General features: G+C 37.7%; 1 protein-coding gene and 1 long non-coding RNA gene across 4 annotated transcripts; both read right to left on the bottom strand.

Moving 5' to 3' along the window:
* Positions 1-17: 17 nt before the first annotated feature.
* On the bottom strand, positions 18-15,978 carry LOC148650161 (C-type lectin domain family 2 member B-like). 3 transcript variants are annotated; one of them, XR_015926042.1, is made up of 12 exons: positions 15,027-15,978; positions 13,908-14,039; positions 12,240-12,293; positions 11,585-11,626; positions 11,329-11,370; positions 10,793-10,944; positions 10,074-10,171; positions 8,530-8,703; positions 4,543-4,668; positions 2,238-2,336; positions 1,462-1,524; positions 18-950 (listed from the first exon to the last, which is right to left on the bottom strand). XR_015926042.1 is itself a non-coding variant. In XM_088603698.1 (8 exons), the coding sequence occupies exons 1-8, from the start codon at positions 15,127-15,129 to the stop codon at positions 8,568-8,570; spliced, it is 759 nt and encodes a 252-aa protein (XP_088459824.1). In that variant the 5' UTR covers positions 15,130-15,978; the 3' UTR covers positions 6,516-8,567. The 3 variants fall into 3 exon arrangements, 2 of the variants coding, with proteins under 2 accessions (XP_088459824.1, XP_088459825.1); XM_088603698.1 differs by lacking the exons at positions 18-950; positions 1,462-1,524; positions 2,238-2,336; positions 4,543-4,668 and having other exon boundaries at positions 6,516-8,703; XM_088603699.1 differs by lacking the exons at positions 18-950; positions 1,462-1,524; positions 2,238-2,336; positions 4,543-4,668; positions 13,908-14,039 and having other exon boundaries at positions 6,516-8,703.
* A 182-nt stretch (positions 15,979-16,160) lies between these two features.
* LOC148650160 (uncharacterized) lies at positions 16,161-20,455 on the bottom strand. The gene is made up of 2 exons (XR_015926237.1): positions 20,366-20,455; positions 16,161-18,607 (listed from the first exon to the last, which is right to left on the bottom strand). It is a non-coding gene; the product is annotated as an uncharacterized LOC148650160 (long non-coding RNA).
* Between the last annotated feature and the right edge of the window lie 423 nt (positions 20,456-20,878).

Below are 20,878 nucleotides of genomic sequence, written 5' to 3'. Positions count from 1 at the left end.
AGCCTACGCATGCTACCCACCTGAACTACTATAGTCTCTAGAGTTGCGTGTTGTATTGAACTAAGAACTGCAAAAGTATTTTTGCAAACATGATAAATTGTGACTTGAAAGCCCTAATATGGTACTGTCCCATAATCAGAGATAAGGAGATGCTTTTCCACAGCTTGCACTAAACTACAGCTTTTAATTCTGAGATGTTGTGAAACAGTAGGATGCCTAAGGAGAAATAGAAAAATAAACCATGAATAAAACAGCTGAAGACTAAAGGTAAATGGAGAGCCAAATACAATGAGGACCAATAAGCTGAATAAGATGGAATTCAAATTCCAGATTCATTAATTGGAGAAGGACATTTTTAAAAATTAAAAGGATCATGATGCTGATGTACTAGTACTGTATGTATGGAAATGTATGTATTATTATCATTATTTTGGTGATGATCAATCACATCATTATTATGTATGAAGACTATCTGAGATCAGAAGAAGCACAGACTTTAAAGCAATTGAGTTTTAAATGCACAGCAGTAACCAGAAACAGACAATGCAGAACTATTCAAATATCCCAATCAGTCAAATAGATGGAAATATGAAGGACTATTATTATTTTTGCATCTGATCACACAAGCTCAATGAAGCTATTGTTGACCTTTTTACTTAAATTTTGTGATAATTGTTAGTCTCCCTAACTGCCAGGGAGAGATCAGCAATACTAAAAATAATAGTACAGCATGTCCATGGCTCTCTTCTAATCTACCATGTAAATTCCACAATCAGAGCCACCCTCACAAAACACCGCCCAAGAATACTCTTAATTAAAACAGGGTCCTAAACTATGCACACACAGGAGTCAGGCCTGGCTCCTGTTACACACATAGTTGCAAACCTGGGGTTTACCTTGGCTCCTCAAACCATCCTGTTCCTCTTTGAGCTCTTTGATAACTTGAGAAACTAGAAATGCACAAACAGTCTAATTAATTCAGTTCTGGAAAGATTCAATATACAGTACAGTACAAAGTATAAAAATTTTTTAACAGTAAACAGAAATTTACTACGATTTACTAAAACAGAGTCCTCATGTTTTCTGTAACTGCCTGTCTTCCTCGGGATGTACTAGTCATCCTTTCACTATAGTTAACCACTTCTACAGCTGTGGTAGCATATGAAAAAATACAGAGAGTAAATCAACATAGAATTAATGTATGATCAGACTGTACAAGTTCAAGCATTTTAATATATAAAGCCTGTGAGGATAAAAGTAGTATGGCATTGTTTTCTTCTTTAAGGAAAAGCATTCTATAACACCCTTCTTAATGGTTGCATGCATTTCTTTAACCTTTCTGTAATTTAGTAAACAATGTGAAATACCCAGACTCAGATTAAGGAAGATAGGAGATTTCTGATTATCTGATTCCCTGTGAAAAGCAAAAGCAGATTTTAGTGGAATAATCCAACTATGTACCGTTCATCTCCCATGAGGAATGTATCATTTTCAAGTGCTGAATCTCTGCATTCAGGGCTGAGTCTGAAAATGAGATGAAAGAGACCACAGTTTGGTTTATAATGACACTGTAGGTGATGATTACCTGTTTACCTCTTCATTCATGGTATTTAAATAAACAATCTTTTTTTTACCAACAGCACAGTACAGCCAATTCTCATATAAGCATGATTGCAATTGAAAGTACCAAACTAAACTTACTGAACAATTTTCAATAATAATAATAATAATAATAATAATAATAATAATAATAATAATAATAATAATAATAATAATAATAATAATAATAATATATCCAAACATGGAACTAGATTTCATGTCAGCTATTTGAGGGCCTATATGAATATTGATAACTGGAGCTGTTTATTTTAAGCTCACGCATTCTGATGATTGTGTCTTTAGTTTGTGGCTCACTACTGTGACTTGTGTGCTGCACAGATAGAATGAAGACAAAACATACGTGCTCCTCTGATCTTCCCACCCACTGAGCCTTTCAACTTTTTATTGGCTACAAGGACGACAGTGCCTTACAGGAGCATTAACACTAATTGGAGAAATGACAAGTCCTTCGCTGATGTCACTACAAGCCTGCAGTTGCCTGGGAAGTTGTTGTTTAGACAAAATATGAAAGCCCCCTGGACATCTTATCGCACCACTGACCCCAGGAGTGCTTGGCCAATTGTATGCCACCAACTGGGGTAGACAATGTTTCTGGTTTACTTGTTTCAGATACTTACTTTGCATGAAGACTACTGTGATGAGCACAGTGTCGATGATAGAGGCAGGCACCAATAGAATGTTAAGAACAATGGCTTTGGTCCCGCAAACAACTGAATCTGGAAACCAGAGAACACAGAGATAACTGTGGATCCTAATGGCCAAGAATTGGGATTAGATGTATAATTTCACCCATGTGTGAATGCACTATGTAAGAACAGATTTAGGATCTCAATGTGGGTTTAACCATTCATTTATATAATGGATATAACTGTCTTCTTTGAATCATAATACTGTATGATCGCAGTGCATTCTATTCCTGAGCAAATCTAATTTCTACAGCAATTTAAGTTAACTTCTTTTGCATAATTTGTCTGGTTATTATGGCTGTAATTTGATAATATTTCATTGGTGTGTTATTCATTGTATATTTTTACCAGATAAAGAGTTTATCTTGACATACAGTATACTGTACAATTTAAAAATGAAAAGCATTAGTCAGCCATTACAACATTTGGGCCTAGTTCATACACGTTTTTCAAACGAAATAACACATTTAGTTACAGTTCAACAACTGGAATTATTTCAGTTACATCGCATAGAGAATGTGAAAGATCATTCTGCTGATTGGCAATCACAAACCAATGTGGTTACTGCTGTCTCTAGTCTTCGCTTGCTTTCTCACTTTCCTCCATACTCTATGACTTAGAGTAGAGTATTTACTGTAGCACTGTAGCTGTTGATATATTTTATTGTAAAACCTCTGCAGATTTTTACAGATTTATGACAAATTATGTACAGTAATTTTAGTTTATAAAATTACATTAATTATTGTTCATTTTAGAACAGTTTTATCAAGACTGTTTTTACTACTGTATATTTGCTGAAATTGTAGTAGGAAGGAATAGAACATTTTACAACATCTAAAATCAGCAGACTCAAACTGTCAGTTTATTGCTCCTTTTAATGAGCTGCACTGGTGACTTTTTCAGCACAGTGCTCCATGACTGCAGCAAAGAGAAATTAAACAGAAACCTGTTTCTGGTTACTGAACTGGGGAACCAGTGAGAACAGGCAATACAAGTTACAGTACTGACAGTGCTGAGAAAAAAAGGGGGACTATTGTTTAATCAACACTTTAGTGTCACGATCTTACTCCTCCTCTTAAGGGCGCTCCAGCCCTTCCTCATTCTGTCCCATTTCCCACACCTGTTCCTTATTCCAGCCCCTCTTTAGTTCCACCTTTAAAGCCAGACGCAGGCGTTTGCTTGGCGCTTCTCATTGAATCCCGTTTCGTGAGAGCCTGGGATCCTGCCATGTCTGGCTCCGTTACGGTTTTAGTTTCCTGTTCCTGTTTCCCGGTCCCGCTGGTCCCGACCCTGTTCTGGTTTTTAATTACTTTGGATGGATCCCCTGGTCTTGGACTCTGCCTCCCATTTTGGATTTCCCTTTTGGATTTATGCTTGGATTGTTCGCCCCGGACTCACTTCCCCTGGAGACCTGCTCACCTCGGACACGCCCCCTTTTCTCCTGACCCATTCCTGCATGATATTTTTCCCTATTGTTTCTTCACCTTCCGGATCGTGTCGTCTGCATAGGGCCCGGAAAGAACTGTTCATGACATTTAGCTTATACTCAATGATAGAGTAATCTTCTTCATTTCTTCTGACCTTCTAAAAGTAAAATCTAGAAAGAAATGATTTTTTTTTTTACTGTTAGGGTTTGAGGCGGATTTTGAAAGTTGTTTTAAGCTATGCTTTTAGAATGATTAAGAGGCACTGAGTGAATGTAATCTTGAAAAATTCAGTGTGTTAGCAATTTGATGTACAGGTTTGGTTTTAGAGAGCAACAGCCTGGCCATAAGGATGAGGCTATGAACTTCTCTCCCTCTCTTACTAGGTCATGATCATAGAGCACTGCTTTGTGAAATGAAAAAAACATTTATTCATTTCTTACTGACTTTTCTCAATTAACTTGCAAGGCATTGAGTATGCCTGGTATTATCTGAACTTTAGAACAGTACTGCATTGCTTCCTCAATAGACATTTCTGATTATTTTCACCTTTGCCCTCTTTAGTTTTGAAATACTTCACCACACTGTTTTTATTACACTTTTCTAAGAATCTGCAATATGAAATCAAATATGGAAACATATTGTAACCTTTTAAAAAGGACATGAAAGTGTAAGAATGGTTACATAAGAGAGTTGATCATTCAGCCCATCTATTCCATTTGGTACAGTAGTTAGTAGCTAATTGATCCAAACCACCACCTGATGGATGGAGAGTGTGGTGCCTTTCCAGCACAGAAAAGTTGACTTTATACCTTTAGATTTGGAGGGTTTTTCTTCTCTTTTTTTCTGTTTGTGGTCCTGGGTCTCGTCTTGATTTCTCTCTCCTAATTCTGGGCATCTTTGAAGAGTTTCATATTCATTATCACAGTCCTTTGAACCTAGAAATGATTATCAAATAATTAAAATACAGCACTTTTCTGAATAGATCACACATGGCAGCTGCACTGTTATGACTCTCATTTAAACATATGGACAATAATCACTTTTCAACATACTGTTCTTCTGGAGACAGAAATATCCACGGCAACTGTATTTATATGCATGTACAGTACATACATTGCAAAGCAAACTTTCAACTAATGCTGGCATAAGGTTTAGCACATTAAAAATGTCTATCTAGTTTTATTGTAGCCTCGTTATATTAACATATTTCTCAGTAAAAATGTCTTCAAAAAACTTTGAACTAAAAATGATATTTTAGTCTGAGACACTTTCTGATTGGCAAATTGGTCAGTTCAATTCAGTCTTTTCATGACATAAGACAATTGTTTTTTCAAAAGCAGTTTTTGTACCTGATTTTTTCCTTTCTTTCAGAGTTGCTTGGAAAATGTCAAAGTTTTCGTACTCTTCACAATCTAACATCGTGCGCAAACTGAGTAGACTCCGACACCATGAACAAACTGTGGTCATCCACTGTCTGCACACTGTCTGCACACAGTTTTTCTCTACTGCCATCCTTGGTAATGAGGGTGAAAGTGTTGCTTTTTCTGTGATAAAGGGGAACTTGCAGTAACCTTGTGGCAAATACCAGTTGAGATCTCATACAAATTAAAGAGAGAATATTGCTGTTTCTCCTTTCCCATTTGTCACAAGTGTACAATATAAAATTCTTTTAAAAAAATATGACTTATTTTCTGTTACCCACCAGATTCAGAGTGGACAATTGTTAATCTTAGTGATACAACCCCTCTGTACTGCATGGGCTGGCATGGGGCAATGAGGCAGCCTAGGTTCAAACTTGCAATATTTAGGCAACAGGGCTCAGCCTTTGCAAATGGAACCACATAAGGAGCAATCAAATCACTTATCTTTTGAGGTTATAGTAGGTATTACTTTTGAGGTATTATTTTATTTGAGCAGATTTGAAGCCACACAAAGTGTATCCATTTAAAGTGATAAAATCTTGTTTGAATAATCATACTGTATACTGTACTTTTCTATATACAGTTTTTAACAGACTAGGCTATGGAAACACTGTACTGTCAAATGACCTGCAACTAGAGGTTGTCAAGAGTCCCTAGGACCTTTAAATTGGATCAGTGGGTGGTAATTAGTTAATTAATAAGGCTGGTTTGTGTACACATTCTCATGTGTTATTTTTGTCATATGTAGGGTTTCACTCTGTACGCTAGTGGATAGGTTTTGGTAGCTGTCTGGTAGGCTGTTCTAGAGTCCTTTAGCTGAAAGACCTGTTGTCCTGCCTAATTTATACAGTATGATTAATCCAGTTTGTATATAAAACAAAATAGAAGGTATGGAGACAGTGGGTTGCAAATGCCCTGGAATCTTAATCTAGAATTGTGACTCAGAGTCCCCCATGTTCCATTAGATTTGTGTTAATGGTTATATTCTTCTTGCAGGATTATCAGCACAAATCAAAGAAAGTACAGAGAAAACATGTGAGTCAGCTGCCTTTGTGGGTGCGAGGAAGCTGTGTCAGATTACAAAGATTCGTGACAGAGAAGGAAATAATTTAAGATTGATTTCTTGATTTCTTCCAATTTTATTTATTTGTACACACACATGCAAACATGTATTAATGATAAAATAAATACAATAACGAAATATTGTTCATTTGTGGACAATTTGGGGAAATTACAAATACTTTGCACAAGAGCAAAAATTATACAGACAGAAGTATATGAAGGAAAGTATCTGCGTAAAGACAAACAGCTGTAGAAAAAGTAACTTTCTGTGGTTAAATATTAGGAAAGCCATGATGTAATTACGGAAACTCTCATTTGTCCTTTTTATTGATTGCATATGGACTTATATTTATAGATTCATATTTTGCCAAAAGTATTTTAGCTATCTAATGGAAACACATTCCTAATTATTAATAACCCTCTTACTCAATCAGTGTGAAACAAACAAGTGTGAAACTGTGAGGAGCAGAATGTCCTGAGAAACTCCTGAATATCCAGGTGAAAAGAGCACTGGTCAGGGAGTCCACCAGGAGGCCTGTGGCAACTCTAAAGGAATAAAATCTTTAGAAATATTCCATGGCTGAGATGGGGGAAACTGACAATTGCCGGGCTGCTTCGCAAATCTGGGCTTAATGGGAGAGTAACAAAAAACTCACATCAAATCTCAACTACATTTTACCAGCAGGCATGTGGGAAACTCTGAAACCAAGTGGAAGAAGATTCTATGGTCTCATGGCATCATAATTGACCTTTTTGGCCTCAGTGTAAGCATTGTGTTTGGCACAAGCTTAAGAATGAACATCAACCTGAGAAGCATGGTGGTAACAGTATCATGTTATGAGGATGTTTTGCTGCATTAGGGCCTTGGAAGACTTGTGAAGACAGAAGGAAAAATGGAAGCAGCAAAGTACAGAGAAATCCTGGAGGAAACCTGCTGCAGTCTGCAGGAGACATGGGACTAGGCAAAAGATTCATCTTCCAGTAGGATAGGACCAAAGCTAGAATGGAGTGGTTTAGAAAGAAAAAAAGTCAATGTTCTGCAGTGGCCAAGTCAAAGCCCAGACCTCAATGCAATTAAGAATCTGTGGCTGGCAGGAGTTGAAATTGCTGTTCACAAACTTGAGGGAGCTTAAGCAATTTTGCAAAGAAATTACAGTGTCAGAAAGTGCAAAGCATGGCTGTACTTACTGCCAAACACATCTCTAGCAAATATTGACTCCAAAGGGGTGAATACCTATGCAATCAGTTATTTTCTGTTTTATATTTATAGTTAAATTAGGAGGATCTATAGAGTTTTATTTTCACTTAGACATTACAGAGTGTTTTGCGTCAATCAATGGTGAAATCTTGCTGTTTAATACAATATGATTCCATATTGTAATATTGTACATCAAGATATAGAAAGTCCAAGGGGGGTGAATACTTTTGATAGCCACTGTAAATGAAGAAGATACACATGCTAGAAAATGGATGTTGATTGGTATTTTTTAGTGAACCAAGATAGTTCCTCATTATAGCTTCGCACTAATAAAAGAAAAGTATGGGGTCCGATATCATTTCAGCCAGCTTGTGCAATCAGTGAACCTCAACACATCCCCAGCCAGTAACTATCATCTCTTAGACCACCTTCTGAATGAGGCCAGTGTGTTGAGTCACTGCTAATTAAATGACTTGAATGGAAGGGTAAAAATATAGCACAGGTGTCACCAGGTGAAGATATGCAAAATGTGTGAAAGTTTCTGCAAGTTTAGTCTGTTGTTTTGAAAACATTATTTTTGAGCTTGTGCAAAGTATTTAACTAGTAAGTCCATACCTTTGACCGGATCATATTCAATCAAGTGTTTGTAAATCAATTTCCACTTTCAGACTGTTGGTGTTAAAGCTTCATCAATTGACTGTACATATTTCATTGCAGATGTGTTATTGTACAGTATAACTTCTCAGTTGCCAGTATATATTCTGTGATCCATCTGTGAACCATAACTGTAACTCCAGTTAATGTTTCACAGTGTGAAATACAGAAAACCACTAATGCGTATCTTTACTGTCACACTCTAGCGGTACTCTATACTGTATATGGAATGAGGTTTCCATCTGCCTTCCTGACAGGGAGACTTTCACGTCAAGTACTAAAAACTAGTCACAACATACAGTGAAGCTGCAACTTTGCTAATATGTTTAGCAAAGTAACATAATAATTTTTAACAAATGAGGGGTTTGCATGTTAATAGATGCACAATCCAGAGTTTTCTGTTGTCAGAAGAGTTATATAATAAGACACCGTGCTTTTAATTCAAATTATTAACACAATACCTAGTGACATTGCTGAATTTTGAGTTGGTTTCCTGAAATTAAACACAAAGCTGAGATCCCAAGGCTGCCTTCTCACAGATCCATCTGTAGGCACTGGCGCAGTTGCTTTTACTGAGTTTATTTGTCATCTTTCCACATCCAGGATTGGAAGATGGCCGTCCAGAATCCCAAAAGCTAAATGGAAAAATAAGAGTGTGTAAAACTACCCTACATACAATATAATTCATTATATGATTTTTTAAAAAACATTTTTTTTCCTTTGACATATTTCAGGAGATATAGATAAGGTCCACAAATAAATCTTTGTAAGCCTTATCTATATTTACTGAAATCTGTTAAAAGGGACATTCATGACTTGTGCTACTGTACAGTATGTGCTAACTTGTCTCACTTTTTAATATCTCCATATGTCTACTACAGGGTCTCAAACTCCTTCCTGAGGGGTGTTGTGTATTTTGGTTTTGGTCTGGTTTTTGTTCCACACTTAGCAGCTAAATAAACAATTAACCTAATTATTAGACACAAAGTTTTTTCTCAAGGTAATTTACAGTTAATTACACAAGAGTTTCACTTGTCAAGATAGAATACAATAGCTGTGGGGAAAGAATGGCCCTAGAAAAACATTTAAACTGCAGCATCATTACTGCCTGCAATCGTTAATGACTAATTAAGGACACACCTTAAAAGGGGAGATGAACGGATGTGCAACAGGCTGTTTTTTGGATCAGGTTTTATGTGTTTTGAGGTCTGGTAACTTTTGATTAGTGGCTGCAAAAGTGTATCCCAAGAAAGTTTTAATTTATAAACCATCCAATGCGGGCTTCCTGCGAGGCAGCAAAACACATTCTTCTAAAATACAGATGGAATAAAAAATAAGATTCCAAGTCCACATAAATAAAAAGCAATGTTAATATGACTGGTTGGACTAAGAACACCGCTCTTGCTCCAGTGGGTGAGGATGATGATTAAGTAAAGGGGGACAATATTTGTATTGAATAATCCATTAAAGTTAGCATGTGCACAGGAATCAGATATGCTGCAATGACACGTTGAACCTGTCACTATTTATGGTGATGCCCCTCAGGCTCCACCTAACTTAGTTCGTTGGTACTGTATCTGTTTCCATAGCTTGGTAAGGAACTCAGTTTGCTGGATTTTACAATATTAATTGACTGTCCCCTTGGTTGAGCTGTCCAGGCAACCCATCTTTCCTACTGCAGGCAGGGCAGCTAGACATCAGACCACTCTTGTCAGGGCCCCCAGTAAAGAGGTAATCAGCTGCTTTCTTCTGGAATAACTCACTGATAGTAGTCTATCAAATCTACCCTGTTTGTCTGTGGAGGAAATTTAACTACAGTACCTGAGGATTCCCTTACAAGCACAGGAGTAGAGCAAACTTAATACAGACAGGTCTGACAGGTCAGGACCTAGGACGCTGCAGAGCTGGCCATCAATACCCCAAGGCTGTCCTTTTTTCAGTCTATATTTAAAAATTGAATCTGATTTATTTTCCCTTTTTGAGTGTAAACCCATTCAGTCTTTACCTCCTCTCCACAGAGCTGCCATCAAGCCATGTCCAGGTCCTTTGTTGATAGATCAGCCCCAGCCAGTGATCTGATGAGATCTGACTTCCTAAAAACTTCTGATGAGCAAAAGACATCAAAAGCATCACGATCAAGATACAGTATCGTGTGCAACAATGAAGGAGACAATCAGGAGCATCACATTCAAAACTACGTCCTGCAATGAATGACCTGCACAAGGCTGGAGGTGCAAACCCAGTGATAGCTAAACACAGAAAAGAGGATTTTTTTTAAATAAAACACTTCATAAAATTCTTTTGAGGAAATATACTGGAAAACATTTGCCACTCGAGGACAATAGGTACAAATGGGTTTGGGTTACAACTACTGCCTTTTAGACATGTGGGAAACTGAGGTAAACAGAATGTTAATATTATTTCTGAACTGTTCACAATAGTTTGGCTGGAATAAACAATTATTCAATTGTTTCCAATTCCTTACACCAAGCCTCATAACTTCACTGATGATACTGTATGTCTCTGTGAGAAATGGTGACTGATTATTGCCAGGTCATCAAAAGTCTTGACAATGGCAGGATGAGAGCTCAGCTGCCTGCAGTTCTCTTTAGCTCCATTCCAGTCCCTTATGACTTGGAAAAGTAGTTCTATTTCCTAATGCAACTATCATAAGTATCCTTCTAACTTTTTTTCTCAGTGAGGAACACATACTGTAGCTCTCACCAGTTCTTCTGAAGTCTTGACAACAGCAAGATTAGAGCCTTTCTGACTGCAGTGAGATTTAGCTCCATTCCAGTCTCTTGTGTCTTGGGAAAAGTAGTAACATTTCCTGTTGAACATCTTCCAGTCACATGGACAAGACTTCAAAGCATATACTGTAATATATAACAGGAAACATCAATCAATAACACCTTTACTTGTCTTTAGGCTGTTGATCTCAGAGGTTTGACTGAATACAGAGTGAAAACTGCCAGAATAAATCAACCCCTGTCTTTCGATCAGATATTACTGTATATACTGTATCAATTTTGTCACAGCAGTCTATCGAGCTGGAACTAGAGACAAGATCTTAAATTGACAATAATATCTAATGTACCAATTGGTATGATAAGTAAGTGTTTAATTATCTTATAGAAGGTGCCATTTAATGAGTAAGTATTGTTTATGACAGGGAGACAGATAACTTGTACTCTGTACACCATAACCACTGAGTACTGGAATTGATTCCCAAGCAACAGGTATAGTAGTTAAAAACTTACCATGCGATTTAAGCTGGGTTATTTCTGCAAAGATGCTAGCATCTAAGGGAAAAATAATAATATTGTGAATACAATGTGTGAATACAGCAGGTGATTGAACAAATGTGTAGAAATGCCACACAACAGAATTGCTCTAAGACCCCAATAAATGTACATACAGTATAATAATATACAGTATATGAACTAAGTGTTGAAAAACATACAATCATCTGGATTTGACTTGTTTACTGCATATATTTCACCTCTGTGTACTAACCTTGCGTTCTGAGCTGGACAATTTGTGAAGAAATGTTAGCATCTAAGGAAAAATACCAACGAGATTGTGAACAAAAATAACAAATGACTGTACAAATGTAATTCAAATGAAAAACAAATAAATATGAGAATAATGTTATAATGTAATGCAATCTGATTATTCCACTAGTCACTAGTCACTCAAAGGTTAACAGGGATATACATTTACAAATATAGGTAAATATAGGTCTTGCTACATTTGTAGTATGTCTTGTATATGTAGTATAGTAATAAAACAGACAAATAAGGACTAAGATATTCTAGAACACTACTGTATGTCTTAAAAGAGGAAGTACTATGAAATACAGTATACACTGCGGTAACACTTCAAACTACCATGGCACATTGTAATAAAAATTCTGTGCCACAATCACTCTTTTGGAAAATACCATTCAAAGTCTGGGTACAAATATGCAACAATACACATTTTCTGTGATTCTCATTTGTACCCCAAAAAAAAAACACTGGTGTAAATACATCTTGACCATTGCTGTGTTTGAAATGTAAAATGTGAAAAATATTCTTGATACCCAAGACAGGCCTCTCCACAAAGATACACCAGTATCTCCAGTACACAGAATCATGTACACAGGCAAAGAGTATGAAACAAAGTTTACCTTGGGTACTCAAACTGTCCTGTTCCTCTGTGAGCTTCCTCATGGCTTCTGTAACTTAAGTGTAAAGTGAATAAATAAGAATTAGTGCTCACAAAACCGCATGTCAACATACAGAAAAAAATAACATTGAAAATTACATGGTCCTATATGTAATTTGGGTTTTTAGTTTTTGTAAGGGTATAAAGGATTTTGCAAAGCAAAGCAACTTTCTGAATGTGTCACTATAGAGTTATGAGTTTTACTAAAAAGGGGGAATTTTCTGCACTTTTCTGTCTGAGTAACACAATTTTGCTTTTACTGTGCAGTACTTGGTGGCTGCCTAAGAATCTGTGTTGGACTGAATTGCTGCAGTGCTCTTGTTCAGAGCACATATGATGAGCATGACCTCAAATCCACTTTTTTGTGTCAGCCATTGGTTTTCTATTTTGACAAGTGTTACATGGATTTATATATCTGTGATTTAGATTATACTGTAAGAAAAGGTACTCTATGCAAATAAAAAGACAAAGTAGTCTTTCTATGCAAAGGCTGTCTGAACATGAATCTTGTACACAGTTTGTAAGATGAGTGTTTTTTATTGTTTATTGTCTTAGTTTTTTTAAACACCGTCTTAAATCTTCATTATTGTTTTCCTTTCCTTTCCTTTTCTGTTGCCTGACTGTCCACTTAGTGTCTGACTCAAAACCCATTTATCAAGGCTATGGTTCAAGCAGAGAGCTCGCTTTGAAACAACAAATGCTCCTTCCCACTTCATCACACCACACACAGGTTTGTCATACTCATTTGCTGGTATACAGCATAACCATTTACCACATCCAACCAATGGGAAGATATTTATCCATTTTTGTTTATTTATCCAATATTGAATGGATATTTTACGGATACGCAAATCCAGCTATTTAAATCACTTCCTTCTTACCAGGTTCCACCTGCTTTCCTTATTCTGTCCAATTGATAGTGGCTATACGCTGTCCTCTGTCCATTGATTGTCACTGGCCAAGCACACTAGCCTAAAGGCTGCTCAGAAATAGGGGTATTTTGAAGGATGGATCCTAAAGGAAAAGTCCTGCAATGTAACCTATCATGTAATAAATATGTATTTCCAATGATAGGCTGTATTACAAAACCACATGTTGTCTGCATGCTGTTGACTAGCATTCATCTTACTAAATATCTGAGATATAAAGAAGCACTGTGAAACCTTCTGTGGTCCATTTCTGAAAACACAAATCTGTGGTTTCCCATTGGGTAGAGCCTTATTGTTACGCCCTCTATATCTAGAGGGCGCTCCTCCTCTGTCCTGTTCTTAGTTTCCCTGTGCTTTACTTGTTCTTCCGGTGTGTCTTGTTGTCTAGGGCTATATATTTCCAGGTCTCCCTATCCTCCTCGCTCGGCATTGGGATCGTTGTCAAACGTTGTCAAGAGGTTCGCCTCACCTGAGGCTACCTGAGGGCTCATGTCTTGTCCCCGACTCCGCCCGATACCTTGAGCCTGGACTGAACCCCCGTGTTTGTTCCATTCTTACCACTACACATAGGGTCCTCCCGTCTCGCTGGACTCTCTCCATGGCTAGTCCCCGGCTTCCATGACACCTTATTCCCAAAATCCCAGATGTCCAAACTGAGCAATTACGAAACTACAGTGTCAGTTTCTACACATCTACTGTACCTGTAGATCTGGAGGATTTCAGATCAAGCCTACCCCTCTGTGGTTGTTTTTGGTTCTGTTGTTCTGTATGACAGGTGTCTTCCCATTCAAAGCATTCATAATCAATATTGCTGTCTGCATCCTGACATTCACCTACAAATAATTTTAGAAATATAAGTGCTTAAGGATTATTTATATGAGAAACATTTCAATTTGTCTAGCATAGATTCTAGCATAGAATAGCATATTTTAAATTCACACGCAGTTGCAAATTAATTTCAAGTTAAATAATGCCTTATTACCTTCCATGAATGTGTAGCAGAAACTAACTTTATTTTCAATGTGAAATGGTTTCCTTGGCACATTTACTTTCACTATGCTTGTTCATTATATTGGGAAGTGGACTAAGCCATGTGAATATGTTTAGACTTAAAGGGCATTTCATGTTAAATCCATATGAGATTACATTGTGCAGAGATGCAAGTACAGTTCAATGAGGGTTTGAAATGAGTTTAATTTGTGATGAAAAAGGTCATTTCCGGACAGCACAGAAGAAGACACACACAAGCTGCATCTCCCATTGTGCTGCTCTGAATTCAAGCAGTTATACGGGGAGATTTATAGCCAGAATGCATTTCTGGTCACACGCTTTTTTTCCCATGTTTACCATGTTTATGAATTTGGTAGTTAGTAGCTAATTGGTACAAGGATCTTTGTTCAGATTTCTCTTGAAAGAAGCCAAGAAATCAGTTTTAACAACTTGGCTGGATAACTTGTTTCATACGTCCCCAACCATGTGTATGAAGAAGAGCCTCCTGCTTTCTAAGGGTTGACTTTGTCTGTGCCTTTGAGAATTTTTGAAATTTGAAATGTTGTGCTTATTTATAACAGGCGTACGCTTCTAAGTTACCACTGTTGCTCCAGATTTACAAAATTAGTTTAAACATTTCACACTTCTAAGTAGAAATTCCATAGAATTGAACCTTTAGAGCATTTAAACTTTTCTGTTAGAAAAACACACAACAAGCACTAGTGTTACCAAGTTGTTTAAGTCTATGAATTAAGACTTTTCTTTCTGCAAAAGACAATGTCTTCAAGTAAGCACCCTACATCATCAAGAGTTCATTTAAAAAGTTTTACCTGATGGTGTTTGATCTTCTTTCTCTCCACGCTGCTTCTTTTCAGCATCTTTTGGGAATTGAACATTCTCATAAATGTTGCAATCTTCCATATTGCATGTCATGAACAGATTTCAGCACAGTGATACGAACTGCTGTCATACAGCCACAGTACAGTCTCAAGTGTGACTGGTTTGCTTTACCTTGAAAGTTTGGAAGAGGAACAATCTTTTCAACTCTATGACATAATGTTGGTATTGCAGTATAATTGGTTTTATAATGCAGAACTGAAAAAGATCTTGTGACAAAAGGAGTCATTTGAAAATTTCATTAACTTATATCAAGGCTTGATTCTTTGCAATGTGTGTTTCTTTTCAATGTTTTTCATTTCACAAATTAAAGTTCATGAAGTAAAAGTAACGGTTTTGTATATATGTAGATAGGAATCTAACAATTACTTTCTTCATACAAGCCATTGACAGGCAGCACGATGGTGCAGTGGACAGCATTGCTGCCTCACAGAACTGGGGTCCTGAGTTCAATTCCAGACCATGTGTTTGAATGAGTTTAGACCAGGCAATCCCAGACCAAGGTGCTGACTGTGTAGAATTTGTGGGTTTACTCTAGGTGCTCTGGTTTCCTCCTGCAGTCCAAAACATACTGGTAGGTTAATTTGTGTGTGTGTGCCCTGCAGTTGGCTGGTATTCCTTACAAGGTGTATTCTGCCTTGTGCCAATGAAATCTCCAACTATACTGTGACCCTGTATTGGAAGAAATTGTTAATAATGTAGAGATGGATAGAAGCCTTTGACAATGTCTGGAATCATAAGTTAGCTCAGAATCTTCATTTTTGTACCAGCTCATGGAGCTTGGAGACAATACTACTTTCTTTGCCCGTACTGAATATCATTTTTCACAATCTGAGACTGGTGTCTCCTGGTGACTACAGGAGAGTAAGAGCTAAAGGAGATATGGCTTTCTTCTTTACAATACACACTAAAAGACGAGGCCACCACTGCCTGACATTATATGACAATTCAAGGATTTCCCTAGTGCATGGATGTGGGTTCAGTAATGCTCAGTTACCTTAATTTATTAGCATTATATATTCAAATTCTAACAACACAGCAACACAGAAATAAAAAGAATAGCTTGATTTTAGAATTTAATTTAAACTTTATTTTCCATTAGTGATTACAGTGAAAATGGTATGTAGAATCATTCATCTAAGTGATTACATTTGTAAGTGCTTCATATATTGACACTGAACTTTGATTTATCAAATACAATTTACTTGCTTGTACTGAAACTTTCAATAAAATCTATGAATGTCATAATGCATTTCCTTCCTTGCACATTATTTTACCTTGTACATAAGACATTTGCTTAAAGAAACCATTAATAGCAAACTGGCCTTTTCAGTCAAAATATAAAAAAGAAAACAATGTGAAGGTGATTTATGCCAACAAAATAAAACATGCAAGAATATTATTCAAAGATTACGCTTTCCTAACAGACTAATGTCAAATCAAAATACTAACTCACTAATACTTCTTCTGTGATTCTCAATTTAGTATTATGATATGCTTAAATCATATTGTGTATCCATCTTGCTAGATATTTTTAGCTATAGAGAATTTCTGGCAATCTGGTGACATTTATTCACTCTTAAAGTGGGATATGGGCTCTTCAGTTGGTGGATCTGTCACTATCGTAATAAAGAGCGCTCCAGATCCTTCACATTTTAGTTGTTTATGTTCACCTGCCCCCAGTCCTTCCCCTCCTCATTTAAGCCAGACACTCTCACTATTCTGGGCCTAGCATTGGAAGATGGATTCCCAGAAGCCCACCTACCAGCAGGTCCAGGAGTGACCCAACGGCATAGGCTTCATCACGGTGTCCTGACCATCTGGGTCCGGGGCTCAGAGCGCCTGGTCTCGTTAACCCATTTTTATTCCCCGTCCCTGCACCGGATCCTGTTCTGGTTTTTAACCTTGCCTTGGATGGATCCCCCCCCCCCGCGCACCAGTGCACAGTCGTCACGCCCCCCTGTTTGTCAACCTGCCCAGTTCCTCGTCGTCTCCTCCCCGTGTCCGTTTTTGGCTGTCATCAAATTTGATGTGGTGGGAGAACAATACCTTTTATTTCCAAAAACCAATCACATATTGCTAAATGGATATTCTTTCTTCGGTCTTCAGAGTGAAGGACATGGTCTCTTCTTCTGTTGTTGCTTCCTTCCAGTTTTCTTTCTCTGTATTGAGGGATGATCCTCCATATTTTGCACTGACACTCAGCTGACAACTGACAAAACATGCTTATGGCAGAGAAACTCCCACCTTCCGGTTGTTCTCTAGTTTGGACAGCGTCTCTTTTACATACCCTATCTTCTTGGTAATCTTCTTGTTCCAGGATATCGGTGTGACTGAATCATTGGATATGGTCTTAATGTTTTCACAGCAGGAGAACGCTTCACCATGGACAACTGCTAACCCAGCTGGCAGGAAGACTGTCACATCAGGACTGAATGAATATGTGTGTACTGTAGCACTTTCACTCAAATCACTGTATGCACAGTACTGAACTCCCCATTCATCAACTGGTTTAAGGACATTGAACTCAGTAGCTGAGCCCCAATAATAGAGGCCTTGAGGAATGTCTTAATGGAGCACATGGGTAGAAGAATAGGTATCTTCTGTTAGATTGTACATTCTGTGATAACGTGGGAACTCTTTGTCTTTGTTTTCAAGGATGAAATGGAAATACCCATCGAAGAACAGGTAGTGATCTCCACCTTAACAGTTCGGATGAAGTGGGAACATGTGCGCCTTGCTATCAGTGCTCAGGTCACACACATGCCGATACGAGCTGCCCTTGATGATGTAGAAGTACTCACTTGCATCAGCCAGGTAGTGCTCACCACTCATGTACTGTCACGACCACCAGCCAGCAGAGATCAACACGTAAGCGAGCTAATCAGCACCAGCAGCGGATTACTACTTACAAGCGCCGCCGCACAAGTTATCACACCTGCAATTGCTCTACCGTGTGGCACGCTGGGTTATTTATACCATTCTTACCTGATTCCCGTTGCTCGGTATTGAGTTCACTACTTGTTGCTCTGCCTAGCGTTCTACCCCTCTTTTGCCTTCCTGGAATTCTGCCTACACCTTTTGCCTTCGGACTTCGGATCTCGTCTGGCCCTTGGATTGTTTGCTATCTTTGCCTGTTTTGGATTTGACCCTGTAGCCCTCTTTTCGACCACGATTCTGTTTCACGTTTTGTATTGTTCGCCACCAGTGCCTTTCACCGGATCTTGACCTACCTTCGCCTTCAGACTACGACTCAGCTCCTGGATTTGCTCGGTACGCTTACTTACCTCCCTGCGACTCCTGCATCTGCATCGGATCCTTTTCACCTCTACAGAGCAGCGTTACATGCACAAAAGATGCTGTTTGTGCACAGTCAGGTTGCTTCCTGTGTTAAGGTTGCTTGTCTCTCTGTAAACTCTTTGAAATACCAGATCAGAACGAATGATGTAGAGGTAAAATATCAACACCAGGAGCCTTGTTCTTAGGAGGAATTTTGACCATTGTCTTTTTTTCCCTGAAAAACATGACAGCATAAAGAGGCACATCAGTTTACTGATGCATCACTGCATCGATTAATTAATTTGATGTGTTACTCTCCTGTAATTTTAGGGAGCTCCAGACTTATGAAAAACAGACCTTTCTTGCAAAGTATTCAGGTTCATAAGGACACTTAAGCTCTCTATAACCCTTGTAATGTTTGTGAAGTAAAATGCATTGTACTCAGACATTCCAAAATGTAAAATGTTAATATTTATCAGGATCAAATTTGGTTGTAACAGTACAATAAATAATTTAATATTTTAAAACAAAATGGCTCAATGGTTTAAATTACTTATCGTATCTTACACATCCTTTCAGTTGTGAAAATAGTTTATATATTGTGATGCCACATGGGGCAGCTAAAAACAGGGCGCTCATTTAGGCAGCTCCTTGGCCAACAGACACAACCAAACACAGGTGTTTGAGAGAAGGTGAGAGAAAAGTTGCACACAGCACCTAGTGCAGACAGGGAGCACTTATAAGAAGGAAAGCCAAAGTATTGGCTTTTAATTTGATTTCCTCCCACACATCTGTTAAATCACAACTTCAGTCTCGCGAAAAGATCCTTGTGAACCTTTCTATTCCTATTCCTTATTCCAATTATCGCAGACAATCACAGTGTCTGCCCCACAATGACCCACTACACATCAATCATTGCTGACTCTCCACTGTTGTGATTCTTTCAGATTGATAGAAAAATCCTTCACTGCTCATCGAGGAATTGACACCACCATTGATCAGTTGTCCTAACATCCCTTGATCACTGGTCTTCCGGTGTGGATTGACTTTTCATCAGATCCAACTTGATCCAGTTGAGCACATTCACCATATTCTGTAATTAATAATTCTGCTTTCTTATTAATAACTATATCCTGTGTTATAATGCTCTCATTCTTTCTTTTCCCTCACCCTTGATCAAATCCTCACAGTAGCATGTCCAATATGCTTTACGGTATTTCTCTTTCATTGATTGATTTGGAAACATTGGCATTATGTGGACTCTTCTGCTTCTCTTCTTGGGGTTCTGAGAGCTTCTTCCTCACAGACGGTTTAAAGCAGATTTTTGAAAACCTTTTTAAGTAGTGATCGGCTCACTTTTTTCTAACTTAGAATGTCTATCTAAAAGTACACAACTGAATATACGCATACACGTATGCAGTATGTTCATAAAAACATTCACATTTTTACAAACTAGAAGAATTCCTTGTGCCAATTGGTTGTAGTTCATTTAGTGTTTAATAACACCGATCCAAGGATGACATCCAGCTATTTAATGAAAGAAGCCAGGATATCAGCTTCAACAACATAGCTGGGTAGTTTCTTTCATAATTCCACCTGTATAAAAGAAGTGCCTTCTGTTCTCACTTTTAAGTGCACTTCCAGATAGTATCTATTTGTGTTCTCTTTCTATTTGTGCATTACAGTATGTGGCTGAAGAGTTGTTCCAGCATATTCTTCAATGGCATTGATGTTATTTCAGATCTATAAAAGGTGTTTAAATGTTTTGCATTGATAACCTTTCAAGAAAACTCCCAACCAATATTGTCCTTCATATATTAAGCTTTCTATAGCACAATTGAGATTGTTGTCTTTGGAGTATTAACTGTAGACTGCTTGTTAGAAAAAAAACACAACAAGTTGTTTGAGTCTTTCAGTTAAGACTTTTCACCTTGCAAAGCCTACTGCTAAATCCACTACATCATCAATGGTTTATTTAAAAGAAATGGTTTACCTGTCTTATAAATGTTGCAATTTATAATGTGATGATCAGACTCCAGCACAGTGAGATAAGTTGCCGTCATACAGCCACAGTACAGTCTCAGTTGTGGGAACTGACTGGCTTGCCCTACCTTGAAAGATTATAAGAGGAACCATCTCTTCTCCTCTATGGCATTCTGGGTACTGGAGTGCAACATTTTGCTTCCATACCAAAGCAGAACTGAAAACAGTTTTGAGGCAAAATGATTAATATGAAAATCTCAAACAAAAATATTCAAAACTTGCTTTGCAAGTTTAGGTAAATAAAATTGAGAAACAAGTAATAGGTTTATTCCATGCTGAAAAGTGTGTGAGCTCACACCCGAAGAAGAATACACAGCCAAAACATTGTGCTTTCTTTCTTCTTTTTTCAGCATGGAATAAACCTATTGCTTGTTCCTTTGCTGCCTATGCATGCTGATACAGCTACCTACCTGAACTAAAATTAAGAAATGTAATATTGCTGTCAAAAACATCTTACAACAAA

This window comes from Lepisosteus platostomus, chromosome 13 (genome assembly GCF_059453375.1).
Source record: "Lepisosteus platostomus isolate fLepPlt1 chromosome 13, fLepPlt1.hap1, whole genome shotgun sequence".
NCBI classification, from domain to species: Eukaryota; Metazoa; Chordata; class Actinopteri; order Semionotiformes; family Lepisosteidae; genus Lepisosteus; species Lepisosteus platostomus.
This window is presented reverse-complemented; position numbering and strand designations above follow the sequence as displayed.

Bases quoted from the DNA above. Each gene is read 5' to 3' on its own strand.
- LOC148650161 (XM_088603698.1), bottom strand. From the start codon at position 15,129: ATGACATGCAATATGGAAGATTGCAACATTTATGAGAATGTTCAATTC. The intron at 12,294-13,907 runs GTACAGTAGATG...TTTACACTTAAG, and splicing joins GAAATCCTCCAGATCTACAG to TTACAGAAGCCATGAGGAAG. The intron at 11,371-11,584 runs GTTAGTACACAG...TTTTTCCCTTAG, and splicing joins TGTCCAGCTCAGAACGCAAG to ATGCTAGCATCTTTGCAGAA.